This window comes from Dromiciops gliroides, chromosome 4 (genome assembly GCF_019393635.1).
Source record: "Dromiciops gliroides isolate mDroGli1 chromosome 4, mDroGli1.pri, whole genome shotgun sequence".
NCBI lineage: Eukaryota > Metazoa > Chordata > Mammalia > Microbiotheria > Microbiotheriidae > Dromiciops > Dromiciops gliroides.
Genome location: NC_057864.1, coordinates 340,852,113 through 340,866,846, shown reverse-complemented (window position 1 = coordinate 340,866,846; position 14,734 = coordinate 340,852,113). Strand labels below are relative to the sequence as shown.

The 14,734-nt window shown below is 41.2% G+C and overlaps 1 protein-coding gene across 2 annotated transcripts in view; it reads left to right on the top strand.

Moving 5' to 3' along the window:
- The first annotated feature begins 2,101 nt into the window (after positions 1-2,101).
- METTL24 (methyltransferase like 24) overlaps positions 2,102-14,734 on the top strand; it is a 177,133-nt gene continuing 164,500 nt past the window's right edge. Inside the window, exons 1-2 of one of the 2 annotated variants that reach the window (XM_044004989.1) lie at positions 2,102-2,870; positions 4,853-5,032. In XM_044004989.1, the coding sequence (XP_043860924.1) occupies positions 2,517-2,870; positions 4,853-5,032 (534 nt within the window). In that variant the 5' untranslated portion in view covers positions 2,102-2,516. The remainder of the gene's footprint in view (positions 2,871-4,852; positions 5,033-14,734) is intronic. The other variant, XM_044004990.1, reaches the window with a different exon arrangement.

The window sequence follows — 14,734 nt, the reverse complement described above, 5'->3', positions numbered from 1 at the left end:
TGTGACTGACAAATAAATGACTGCTGACATAGAAACAACAGGAGCCTTGGGGTCAAGTGACCTACTCCACTATGGAGTTTGGGTTAGAGAAGAGGAAAATGAGCACAGTGGTTTCCTATAGGAGACCTTCCACTGTCCCTCTTTGTCTTTGCATACATTCCCCAGTCTAAAATGTGCTTTCTTCATCTCAGCCAGGTCAAATCCTTGACTTCCTTCAAAATACAGTTCAGGTGCCACTTTCTACATGAGATCTTTTCTAAGCCCCCAGTTCTAGTACTCTCTCCCTCTTAAAATTCTTTTCTATAGTATTTGTATTTTCTCATTTGTTGTGTACTCCTAGGTGCATAAGCTCACTGAAGGCAGAGACTGGTTTAATTTTTTTTTCTTAGTACCTCCACAGACTAGTCTAGTGCCTTAAACACAGAAGCAATAAATACTTGCTGAATCAAATTAAATGAACTTGCTCTTATTGCCTGCCCCCCCTCCCCCAGCTCATGATCAAAACACTAAGAGTTAGTACAGGCTGGCTTCAGGAAGAGTTTAGAGATGAGAGCTTCTTATTATGCCCGTACAGAGTACAGTTTTCCCTTCCACATCTTGGGGATTAGGGGTGTGGCACCCCCACAATCTGGGAAATCTGTGTAAAAAATTTTGCCTCTCCCTGCATACTAGAGAAGTTTGAATTATTATGGTATTAAAAGATAAAAATATGTTGATATTATACAATATTATACATGTATTTTATGCATTTCTAAACTTTCTTCTGTGTCATCTGTTGGCCTTTGGTGTTGTCAATGGCTTCTGTAAAACTCCCCCCAAATTCCCATTTAATTTATTTTGCTGACCTGAGATATAGCAAAACCCACCATGGGGAAAGCTGTGATGTGAAAGGGATAACTGCACTGTGATTTTTTTTTTAAGGGAGAGAAATTGTAAACCTGAGCGTAAGTCTGATCTATTTTTATGTTATATTTAATGGCAGAAGTTGAAAAGAGGTTCTTGGGTTGCCATCTGCACTGCTGGAGGGGGGACTCACATGGATGAGATCACAGACCCATTGAAGTTTATGCCATAAACTGCTTGACAATCAGAATTTGTTCCCAGTAGCAAACCTGGCAGTTTGCCTGTCATTTTGTGCTTTCCTCATAGTTTGGTGAGGTAGGGGGAGGGAGGACAGGACTGGGGAGGATGATTAGAGGGGGGGTCTGGACCTATGATCTCATCTATGTGTCAAACCCAGTAGCACAGGAGTACAGATGCATCTAGTCCAACCCCTCATTTTAGATAGAAGGAAACTGAGGCTCAGGGAGGTAAAATAATTTAGCCAAAGTCTTTATTTACATGTAGTTGTATCAGAGGCAAGGAAATAAACGCAGCTATCTCCAGAGCCTAATGATCTTTCCACTCTGTCGGCTGCAGACTGGCAGCTGATCTGTAATTTTGTAGTTTCAGGGGCAGCTAGGTGGCGCAGGGGATAAAGCACCCGCCCCGGATTCAGGAGGACCTGAGTTTAAATCCAGCCTCAGACATTTGACACTTACTAGCTGTGTGACCCTGGGCAAGCCACTTAACCCCAATTGCCCCGAAATATTATGATGATGATGGTGGTGGTGGTGATGATGATGATAATCGTAGTTTCAGAGAAGGGAGGGAGGCACTGAGAAGTTACACGAGTCGTCCAAGATTACACAGCCAGTATAGATGTCAAAGGTGGGACTTGAACGGCGATCTTTCTGACTTGAAGTTTAGTTCCTAACCACTACACCATTCGGCTTCTAGATGTTCCAGTTACATTGCAGGATCCGATTACAAGTGCACCTTTGAGTCCGTGCAAATGTCTCCGTATCTCTAGCCTGATCTAGAATTGGAGAAAAGCAGTGCCTCGCTCTCCCCACCCCGCCCCTCGCCCCACCTTGGTATGAAGCTCAGGTACAACTGGGCTGAGGGGCCCTTGGGACAGTGGGCAGCCAGGCCGGGTCCTGCAGCTCCAGGGGCGGTCCATCTCTCTCCCAGTCTGAGTGAGGACCGCAGCTTGATTTGCATCCCTGGGCAATTCACACCCCCCCCCTGACCCCTCCCCCCATCCCGCCTGTCCGCCACCCTCTGCCCGCGCAGCCCCAAGTTTCGAGCTGACCGTCCCGGCCTCCGGATAAAGTTACGCCAAGGCTCCCATTGACTGTAAGGGAGGAAGGCGGGTCTGAGCTCGTGTCCTGTGCCGGCCGAGGGGAGTTTCCAAACTTTGCAGCCAGAGAGCTCGGGTTCCCTTTCCAGATCCCTTGTTTCCTCCCTCAGCCATCCCGGAGTTCCAGCCTGCTGCCTGCCCGCCCCGTGGGCTCGCCTCGCCTGCCAAGGGAGGGAAGAAAGGAGACAGGAAGGGAAGGAACCAGCTCGCTCAGCCCAGGGATGCGGGCAATCCCCGCTGCAGCGCGAGCTCCCATGAGGGCGAGCTCCCCCGCCCCTTCAAACTCCGGGCTCTGAGCGCCCTCCAAAGCCCGGGCCCAGCCCGGCTAGGCACGATGGCCAAGGAGAAGCCGCTGTGGAGGTGCTGCGCCTTCCGCCTGTGCCTGCTCTCCGCCGCGCTCCTCTTCTGCCTGCAGCTCACCCTGGAACTGAGGCGCTCCTGGTCCTCAAGGGACCGCAGCGAGGCGCAGGCCAGACGGCCCTCCGGTAGCTCCCCGCCGGGCTGGGCCAATGCCCCTGCGCTGCCGCAGCTGCTGCCAGGGGTGCACCCGCCTCCGGGGGTGCACCTGCCACCGGGACATTCCCGGCCCCCAGCTGCCAGCAGGAGGCAGGTGACCTACTTAAGGAGCAGCCGTCGAGGGGAGGCGGAGCTGGGCTGCTGCCCCCCAGGAGGGAGCAGCCACAGAAAGGTCAGTGACTGGCGAAGGGAGGGCAACTCGAGCCTTTGGGTTGGGCTTGGGGGTCAGTAAATTACCAGGTCTGAGTTAGAAAGTGCCAATCTCTCCAACCTGTCCAGTATCCTGTTTCTATAGCAGCACTCCAGATGTGGCTTGATATTCTCACACACACACACACAGACAAACACAGAGAGACAGAGACAGACAGGAGACAGACAAGAGAGACAGGCCTAGCACCTCTTTTCCCCTCCTCAACCTGTTTGCTTTACAGCAAAAAGTGGACCTTAAGGTATGGTCCTGAGACCGTTTCAAGGAGTCCAAGAAGTGAAAATTCTTTTCATATTACTGAGAAGTTATTTGCCCAGTAGAATAAAATAACTGCCTGCTACAAGTTTATTTTGACTGCCTGGGCTGCCAACTCTCTCTGTGAAAATCGGTGGCTGGATTTTCTTCATATACTTCAACTAAAATAACTTATCATAATGGATTGAATGCAGAAGCAAAATAGAGAATTCATCTGCCATCTATTAAGCTAGACATTAAAGAGATTTGCAAAAATATGTAAAACAATACCACAGTCTTACTACATTTTTGTCTTTAAAAATAGTTATTTTTCACAAAAATGTTATTTATGATAATGTGTAATGGACTTATTGTCATTTTAAAATAAATTAATATAGTAAAATGAGCTGGTAAATATGGAGAGATATAACCCATATAAACAAAAGCTCTTTGGGGTCCTAAATAATTTTTTAAGACTATAACAGGTCCTCCAAACTTTTAAAAGTGGAAAGGGCTCCTAAGACCAAAAAGTTTCAGAACTCGTACTCTACAGGTTGCTAAATTTCTGTTGCAAACCTAGCCTGTTAAGGATATGAGGTGGGTTGAAGAGAATTTTGTTACATGCAGTGAAAGAACTGATTCATTCTCTCTCTCTCTCTCTCTCTCTCTCTCTCTCTCTCTCTCTCTCTCTCTCCCTCCCTCCCCCTCCCTCCCTCCCTCCTCTTTCCCCTTCTTCCAATGTCTCCCCCCTCCCCCCAATTTCTCTCCCATCTGTCTCCCTTTACCCCCTCTCCCCTTTTTCTTGCAGCCCCAGATAAAGCTCCTGACTGTTTGAAGGTGGTTGTTGGGGGGGTGGCCGGGGGGGTGGGGGGGTGTCGGGTGATTGTGGTTTATTTATCATGTGATCAGTGTTTCAGGAAGACCCCTCTGGAAGGCACATGTTGTTTAGAGACTGTACTAGGTGTTCCAAAACTTCGTCTCCACCTCAACCTTTTCCTGCCTTCATAATATATATCTTTATGCCAAGCATTTAGCGGGTATTTTAGGAATATATGAGTACAAAAATATCTTTAGAGATCATCTTTTGTCCCAAGGAATAGGAATACATATAGACATCATTAAGCAGGCTTGGGGGTTTTCTAGGCTTAAATTCTTCAGAGTGCATCCTTCTTTTATAGCACATGGTCTTTATTTTTAGAGTTTATTCACTGCATACTGCTGAATCCCAAGAGAAAACACTGTTCTTCATAAATATCAATGGACCTATGATGTCATGGTACTCCTTACATTGGTCAGTGTGCAATGCATCCACACCTTCTTATCCTATATGATTCTTGATTCCATAAATAAATTGTCCACAGAAATTCCTAATGCAATGGAGGCTTTTGTGTGTGCATGTATACCATGATTTGAGTACCAACGCAGTATGGTATAATGGAAAGAACTCTGGGTTTGGAATCATAGGATCTGCCTTCAAATTCAAGCTGTTGCCCCCTACCTGTGGGACCCTGGGCTAGTTACTTAACCTTTAAAAGAAGGAAATACTAGATGAACTCTAAGGTAACTTCTAGCTTTGTATCTATGATCCTGTTATCTTTTTTTTTCTTCTAATCTTACATTTTCAGGATGATACCTTTTTACTCTGATTATTGCTTGTGTAATATGGACATGAATTTCTCAAATCTAAATGTAAGCTCCCATAAATTTTTCAGGCCCACAACGAGCTAATTACTGTTTATTGGAGAAAGGTCCAGGTCATCAGATTCCTGGGGGAGCTTTGCACCTGGATGTGGGGATTTTCAAGTGGTATAGACCTGAAAAAGAAAGAAAAAAGAGGAAGAGCTATAGGGGACAAAGAAAAGGAAACAATATGTGAGAAACAGCATGGAGAGGTGAGTGGACTCACCATCTGGGAAGTATTTGGGTGTTCCTGAGTTATTGTGTTACAGAGAGGCAAACTGAGGGCTATAGTGAGAGTAAAAGGTTGGAAGGGGTAGCACAAGATATACTGTGGCTATGGCTTCCTTCAGTCTCAGAATCCTGCTGCCCGGAGAGTCAAGCTAACTATCTTAAGTGAATTCTATCCAGCTGAGAGTTTGAGTTCTCTATGCTCTCCACTAAGAGCATGTTAAAGAAAGAAGGTGACTGATTAGAAATTTCCATCCCATTCACAGAGCAGAAAGTTACATCCAATGGTATATAGTAACAGGGAATGATTCTATTTATTACTTCTTTATGGTTTTAATGTCTTAAATCCTTTTGCTATTGGATTGGTTACTCTTCCATGGTCTGGTAATAGAGAATGCCATAATAGATGAGGGCTTGGGCCTTGAATTGTACAATTACCAAAAAAAAGCTACACAACCTCTATAAAGTAGTTCAGAAACAGAGTTCACAGAGAAGACATGGGCCTACCCATTATAGTTGTAAGTCACTTTTGGAAATATGCTGTAACCTACTCATGCCTATGATGAGTGTCTCCATTACCCTTTTTCTCACTAGCAATTTTCTTTGGAGAGCATATTTGTCAAATATAAGTTGTACTGTGATCTATGGACTTCATTCCCGTAGGTTCTGGTAATTTAGTAAGTGTGCTACTACTTGAGGTTTCATAAATGAAAGTTCATGAAGAGAACAACCCTATATTTCAGGCTGTTCACAGTTCTTGATGGTCTAAGGAACTGCAAGAAAATATAAATAAAGTCTCTTGATGGAAAGTACTTTATTCATCTCCATAGTATTTTATTCATCTCTATAACATCTAGGGCCTACCTAGCAAAGTATCTGGAATTAAACAGGTATTTGGGGACATTAAGACAGTAGCCAAATCAGGAGTATTTTGTTCTTCATCTGAATCTCTTTATTTCATTTATTTATTTGTTTGTTTATTTTTGGTTCGAGGCAATCAGAGTAAAGTTGGCTTGCCCAGAGACACACATGTAGTAGGTGTTAAGTGTCTAAAGCCAGATTGGAAGTCAAGTCCTCCTGACACAGGTCCTCCTGACTCCAGGACTAGTGCTCTATCCACTGCACCACCTAGCAGCCCCAAATCTGATTCTCTTAGAAAAAAAAAGTTGGTAATCTCTGGCCTAAGCAGTTTTGGTTAAATTTGAATGACTCATTAAAGAACTATTCTTAGCCCAATATGTATGCTATTTGGCTTTCAAGGCTCAGCTCACATATTACCTTCTGCTAGAGGTCCCCCTCAATGCCAGTACCTTCCCTCTGAAAGTACCTCCAGTTTATTGTGTCTGTCTATCTATCTGTCTGTCTGTCTGTCTGTCTGTCTGTCTGTCTGTCTGTCTATCTATCTATCTATCTGTCTGTCTGTCCGTCTGTCTATAGATATAGATATACATACACACATATATGTTGTATGCACATAGCTGCTTTTATTGGCCTTCTTCATCACATTGTGGGCTCCTTGAGGGCAGAAATAGATTTTTGGGCCATTTTTGGGTACTACCAGCACTCAGCTGAGTTCTGGGCACAAAATAAGTCCTTAATAAATGGTTGTTAACAAGACAACTATGATACATACAAAGGATATGCCTGTTTTCATAGGCATAATGTCAAGTAGGGGGATCAAGGGATATATATATATATATATATATGTGTGTGTGTGTGTGTGTGTATATATGTATATATATATACACACACACAGATACACACATATATACTTACATGTGAATATATATATGTACCATCAAAATGGATTGAGAGAAATATAAAGTATGATATTGGTTCAGTGCCTAGCATATGGTAAATACTTAATAAATGTTTATTGACTGATTGATTTCAGGTGACAGGTCAGTTCTGTGGATGAGGAAAAGCTTTTAGGCACATTTCAGAGGTCATCTTCCTCTACAATATTATACCTCATTCCTTCCCTACCCACCCTCCCAGTTAAAAATTATCTTTTCCTCTTCATGCTTCTAAGATCACATTATTTGGATCTTTCCTTTGCCCTCATCACAATCTAACTTTTACACGTGTACTTACCTGTGTCCATGTTGTATCTTCTCATAAGACTATAATGCAGGGGCCATAACTATTTTTGTTTACCTAGCACAAGGCTACGCATCTAGTCAAATGCTTAAGAAATGTTTCTTTTTTGAGCTGAGTGGAACTGAATGGAACTGTGTCTTGATAGGTAGGAATTTACTACCATGGGTGGAGCTGGTTCTGGGGGATGTGAAATGCCTTCCAGACTGAGGGAATGATTTAAACAAAAGCATCAGGCCCTAAACTCCCTCAGTAATGTTGCTATTCTTTCTTCATTACTTCTTGGCTTACTCCCAATACCAACTCTTTCCACCTTCCCTTACTCATAGGTGTTGTTGTTGTTCAGTTGTTTTAGTCTGTGTCTGAGTTTTGTGACCCCATTTAGGGTTTTCTTTGCAAAGATACTGGAATGGTTTGCCATTTCCTTCTCCAGCTCATTTTACAGATGAGGAAACTGAGGCAAAGAGGGTTAAGTGACTTGCTCAGAGTCACACAGCTAATAAGTGTGTGAGGCTGGATTTGAACTCAGTAAAATGAGTCACCCTGACTCCAGGCCTGGCACTCTATACACTATGGTGCCATGTAGCTGCCCTACTCATAGATGACCAACTTGAAATTTATTTTAATAAGGAAGGTAGCACTGTATGATGGAAAGAAGAGGACCTAGGTTCAAATCCCACCTCTCATGTGTGATCTCGGGCAAGTCTGGACCTCAGTTTCCTTATCTTTAAAATGAAGGAGTTAGATTAGGTGGCTTCTGAGGTTATTCCAGTGATCCCATGACCTAATGAATTTGTTTTCCATTGTTAATAGCTAACTTTTACTCTTGCACTCTAGGTTTGCACTTTCCTTGATTACATGTAGCATTTCCTTTGGGTTACACAAACCAATTCATACTAATGTTGGATCGCTGGTGTGTGTGTGTGTGTGTGTGTGTGTGTGTGTGTGTGTGTGTGTGTGTGAGAGAGAGAGAGAGAGAGAGAGAGAGAGAGAGAGAGAGAGAATACAACTCATTCCCCAATTGAGAAATGGTCAAAGGATATGAACAGGTAGTTTTCAGATGAAGAAATCAAAGTTATCTATTGCCATGTAAAAAAAGGTTCTAAATCACTATTGATTAGAGAAATACAAATTAAAACAATTCTGAGGTACCATCTCATACATACAAGATTGGCTAATATGACAAAAAAAGAAAATAATAAATGTTGAATAAGATGTGGAAAAATTGGAACACTGATGCATTGTTGGTGGAGTTGTGAACTGATCCAAACATTCTGGAGGGCAATTTGGAACTATGCCCAAAGGGCTATGGTGTTTTGCATACCCTTTGACCAAGTAATAGGTCTGTACTCCAAGGAGATCATAAGAAAGAGAAAAGGTCCCACATGTACTTAAATATTTATAGTAGCTCTCTTTGTGGTGGCAAAGAACTGGAAATCAAAGGGATGACCATCAATTGGGGAATGGCTAAACAAGTTGTGGTATATGGATGTAATGGAATACTATTGTGCTCTAAGAAATTATGAGTAGGCAAATTTCAGAAAAACCTGGAAATACTTAAGTGGACTGATGCTGAGTGAAGTGAGCAGAACCATAAGCACATTGTACAAAGTAACAGCAACATTATATGATGATCAACTGTGATAGAATTAGCTCTTCTCAGCAATACAATGATCCAAGACAATTTCAAAGAATTCATAATGGAAAATGCTCTCCACATCCAGAAAACAGAACTGTGGGATCTGAATGCAGATTGAACCATACTGTTTCTACTTTTTTTGAGGTTTTCCCCTTTTGTTCTGATTCTTATTTCACAACATGACTAATGTGGAAATATGTTTAATGTGATTATACATATATAATCTATATCAGATTGCTTTCTGTCTTGGGGAGGGGGAGGAAAGGGAGGGAGGGAGAAGAATTTGGAACTAGGAATCTTATAAAAACAAATGTTGAAAACTATGTAACTTGAAAAAATAAAATACTATTAAGATGAGAGAGAAGAAGAAAAGAAGATGAAGGAGAAGGAAGAGGAGGAGGAGGAGGAGAAGGAGGAGGAGAAGGAAGAGGAGGAAGGAGAGGAAGAGGAGAAGGAAGAGGAGGAGAAGGAGGAAGAGAAGGAGGAGGAGGTGACGGTTCCTAAGCTGAGTTTCAGTTCTTAAAACTATAGCTCATGAGCCCCCATCACTGTGCTTAATAGCACTATTAGCTCCAAGTAAAGGCATTTACTAAGATGGTATCCTAAGAACAGTAACTATAAAAGGTTGCCTTCATAAACCCACTTCCCTTCTTGGCTGCTGCCTTTCAGATGGGCCCTCTCTTGTTCATATCTTTTTTTAAAATGTGGGGTTTAAAACAGAACATAGTATGCTAGATGTGGATGAACCAGGGCACAGTATAGAAGAAATAGTATTCCTTCTTCTACATAGTATTCATGATGCCTAGCCTTATCTCTTTACTCACATTTAGCTCAAAGTACACCTAACTGCTCAGACTGTCTTTTACAGGATTTATTATCTTGCTAGATCTTCTCCACTTTGTATTTATGAAGATGAATTTTGTATTTATCTCTATTAAATTTCTTTTTTTTCTAGATTTGGCTTATTACGTTCTATCTTGTCATGATATTTTTGATGTGTGTTCTGTCTTCCTATCTGTTTTATGTCCCTTAAATCTTCATGTCAGTTGAGGATTTGACAAGTGTGATATCTAAGATTTTATCTAAAGCATTCCTAATCCCCTGGAGTCCTCTTCCTATATTTCCAGACTTCTGACAGCTGTCAGTCCCAGGTACTCTGCCATCCAGTGACATGAACCTCCTTCCTGTTTCACAATCTAGACTCCATCTCCTGACTCCAGACATTTCAGTGGCTATCCCTCGTGCACAGAATTCTCTCCCTCTCCAGCTCAGCTTCCAGAATTCCCTGGTTCCCTTTAAGTCTCAAATAAAGTCACATCTTCTACAGGAAGCCTTTCTTGATCCTTCTTAATGCTAATGACTTTCCTTTGTTGACTAGCTCCAATTTATCCTTCATATAGCTTGTTTGTAAGTAGTTGTTTTTATGGTGTTTCCACCTTTAGACTGTGAGCTCCTAAGGGCTGTGTTTTGCCTTTCTTCACGTCTCCAGCATTTAACATAGTGACTAAGACATAGCAAGAGCTTAATAAGTACTTATTGACTGATCACAGTGTTACAGGACCAAGGACAGATCCCAAGGAGGCTCCACTAGCGACCTCATTCCAAGAAAACACAGACCCATTAATAACTAATCTTTGAGTATGGTTATTGAATCAGTTGCAAATTCATATAATGTTATTATAATCTAGCTCATATATCTTCACCTTGTCCACAAAAATAGCACAAGATATTTTGTTGGATATTTGGCTGAAATATATCCACACTATTTTTCTGATCTACCTGTTTTCCTGTCAGTCAGTCAGTCAAGAGACATTTATTAAGTGCTGACTATGTGCCAGGCACTGTACTATGTCCTGGAGATACAAATAAGAAAAAGAATCTCTGCCCTCAAAGAGCTTATGTTGCAATCTAATGGGGGGGGGGAGAGCACAACACAATAGAAAACTGACAAGTGGGGTGGGGGAAGAAGAAAGGGGATGGTATCAGGCATGATGGAGAAGTCAAAGAAATATAAAAAGAGTCCAGTGGATGGATGAAATGAGGAAAAGCATCTAGTTGGGCAAGACTTGTTCTTCAAGCTATGAGTCTTTTATTGCTGATTCCCTTTCTAAATGATCATAAAGGACTCCTTTAATAATGTGATCTATAACTTTGGCAGGAACTGATATCAGGTTCATTGGGTTGTAGTTTGCAGATGCTATGCTCTTTCTTTGTCTCTGTCTCTCTCAAATTGGGATGTATTTTTTTTCCAAGATCTTTCAGAGATTACTGATAGAAAACCTGCAATCACATCTGCCAGTCCTTTCAGTGCATTAGGATGTAGTATATCTGGGCCAAAGGGCAGGTAGGTGGTGAAGTGGGTAGAGCGCCAGGCTTGGAGTTAGGAAGACTCATCTTTATACATTCAAATATGGTCTCAGACACTTCCTAGCTGTGTGACCCTGGATAAGTCACTTAACCCTCTTTGCCTCCATTTCCTCACTTGTAAAATGAGCTGGAGAAGGAAATGGCAAACCACTCCAGTATCTTTGGCAAGAAAAGAAGAGTTGGACACAACTGAAATGACCGAACAACACCATATCTGGGCCTGGGAACTTGAAGTAACTGGGGATTGCAAGATGCTTTCTAACAAGTGCAACTCAGTACCTGTTCTGCAACTTTAGAGACTTAAAGAGTTTCCTGGGGAACACAGAGATGTCATAACTTAACTAGAGTCAAAGTTAGTATGTCAAAAGTAGTACTTCAACCTAATTCTTTCCAGCTTTTGAGGTCAAGTCTTTGCCCATTACATAACACTTCCACTCCAAGTTTAAATATATTTGATTTTATTAAACAAGATGCTTTCTAACACGTTACTTGGGTTTCCATTCCTTGCTAACTATTCTCAAAAAGAGAAGCGAAATACAAATAGAAGTAAAAATAGTAATGCAGTCTTCTCATTATGATCCATTATCATCCGTTTATCTACCCCTCCTCTTTTTCTAAATAAAACTCTCTTACTTAACCTTATACTACTCATTAGCCTCAGTTAAGTTGGGGTTATGCTTTTTGACAAAATTCTTACAAATGTATCATCCAAAAATGATGGTATACTTAGGGAATCCTAAAGAATCAACTAAAAAACTGCTTGAAACAATTAACAACTTTAGAAAAGTTGGAGAGAATGAGGCTGACAACTTTGCACAGCTCTGACTCACTTAAATCCAATTCACATGTGAGTCAATATATCACTTCTATGACTTTATTGGCACTCTACGAGAAGGAAGGACAAACTATAGTAACAGGCCTGGTACTCTAGCCATTTTGCCAACCTAGCTGCCCTTTAATTTAGCAGGTGTGGTGGGTAGAATCAGGAATAACTGAATTTAAAATTGGGCTCATCCTCACGAGCTGTGTGACTCTGGGAAAGTTATTTAACATCTACCTGCCTTGGTTTTTTTCCTTCATAAAATGGGGGTGATAATAACACTACCTCTGAGGTTTGTTGAGAGGATAAAATGAGATAATATTCATAAAGTGCTTTGCAAATCTTAAAGTGATATATAAACGTGTTATTATTATCCTCATCTTTTCAGATAATTATCACATATCTTGTTGTTGTTGTTGTTATTGCTTATCCTTTGTTCTCAAAGAGGATCAAATGACATTAGGAAGGTGATGTCTTTGACTTGTAAGTTAATTGGATTTAAATAAGGCAGGGCTGTGCAAAGTCATCAGCCTTATTCTCTCCTCTGTGGTCATCAGAGTCCAGCGAAAAGAAATAGATCAGAACAACTGGAGATGACCCCAGATGGATTTTTGAGCTACCACTTTTCCCTTTTCTCAGTATTCTGAGGCAATACCCATTCAGTGATTTAAGGCCAGGAAAGAAAAGAGGCATAAGATGGCCTAGTTTGCATACAAAAAGGGAGGAAAGAAGGAAAGGGGAGAGGGGGAGAGAGAAAGAGAGAGAGGAGGAAGGAAGGAAGGAAGGAAGGAAGGAAGGAAGGGAGGGAGGGAGGGAGGGAGGGAGGGAGGGAACCAAACTGGGAGGAGAAGAATTTCAGGATTTCCGCACAGAACAGAGAAAATTACTATTTACACTCATTCTGAGCCACGAGAACCCAAACAATGAGCAGGTGAAACTTGGACTGGGACCTATTATTGGACAATCAGTGAGAGCCATAGTGATTTGGATTTAAGGCATGATCAAATATCTCCAAGTAAATCCGAATAATCTTTATTAAAAACAGGTTTTTCAGAGCTCTAAGGAAAACATAAATAAAAGCTACATTGGGCAAAAGAGTTAAATGTCCCAGTGGTTTTTTTCTCATAATAATAAATTTATTTATTTAGAATTTTCACTGTTACATGTAAAAACAAATGTTCACATTGAGTTTTAAAAACTTTGTGTTCTAAATTCTCTTCTTTTCTCTCTCCCCACCCCTCCCTAAGAAATCAAACAATTCAATATAAGTTATATATGTGTAGTTATGTAAAACATCTCCACATTAGTTAGGTTGTGAAAGAAAACAGACAAAATAAGTTTAGAAAGAGGAACTAACAAAAAATATATATTTCAATCTGTATTCAGATACCATCAGTTATTTCTCTGTAGATGGATTTTATTTTTCATAAGTCCTTCTGATAGCATTCTGCTCATCCTTTCTTTCACAGTTACTATTGCTAACTGTATTAACCTCTATCTTATTCCCTCCCCTTGATATTTACTCTATTTTGTATCTTCTTTCACCCTATCCCTCTTCAAAAGTGTTTTTATTTTTACTGCCCCCTCTCCCAATCTTCCCTCCCTTTCTTCACCTCTCCCCCCTTATCCCCTTTCCCTCCCACTTTCCTGCAGGGTAAAATATATTACTATACCCACTTGAGTGTGTATGCTATTCCCTCTTTTAGACAATTCTGAGGAGACTAAGGCCCATTCACTTCCCTGTTTCTTCCCATCTTCCCCTCCACTCTATAAGCTTTTTCATTTATGTGAACTATTTCACCCCATTCCACCTCTCCCTTTCCCTTTCTTCCAGTGCATTACCCTTAATTTTATTTTAAAGATGTCATCATGGGGCAGCTAGATGAAACAGTGGACAGAGCACCAGCCCTGGACCCAGGAGGTTCCCCAGCCGAAATCTGGCCTCAGACACAAGACAATCACCAGCTGCTCAACCCTTGGCATGCCACCTCATCCTGACTGCCCCACAAACAAACAAAAAACCAACAAAAAACCAACAACAACAACAAAACCTGATAAAAAATAAATCCAGCCACAGACATAAGCCACCCCACCCTACCTGCCCCACAAAAAAAGGATAAACAAAAAATAAATACTTTACAGATATCATCCCTTCATATTCAATTCACACCTGTGCCCTCTGTCTAAATATATTCCTTTTGGCTGCCCTAACCATTTAATATCCCTCATGATTTCTTTTTCTTGTTTACCTTTTTATGCCTCTCTAGGGTTTTGTATTTGAAAGTCAAATTTTCTATTCAGTTCAGGTCTTTTTATCTTGAATGCCTGAAAGTCCTCTTTTTCATTGAAGTCCCATTTCCACCCCTGAAAGATTATGATTAGTTTTGCTGGGTAGGTAATTCTTGGTTGTAATTCCAGTTCCTTTGCCCTCTGGAATATCATATTCCATGCCCTCCAATCCTTAAATGTAGAAGCTACTATATCTTGTGTTATCCTGACTACAGTCCACAGTACTTTAATTGCTTCTTTCTAGCTGCTTGCAATATTTTCTCCTTGACCTGGGAGCTCTGGAATTTGGCTATAGTATTCCTGGAATTTTTCATTGTGGGATCTCTTTCAGGAGGTGATTGGTAGATTCTTTCAATTTCTATTTTACCTTCTGCTTCTAAAATATCAGGACAATTTTCCCTGACAATTTCTTGGAAGATGATGTCTAAGTTCTTTTTTTGATCATGGTTTTCAGGTAGTCCAATAATTTTCAAA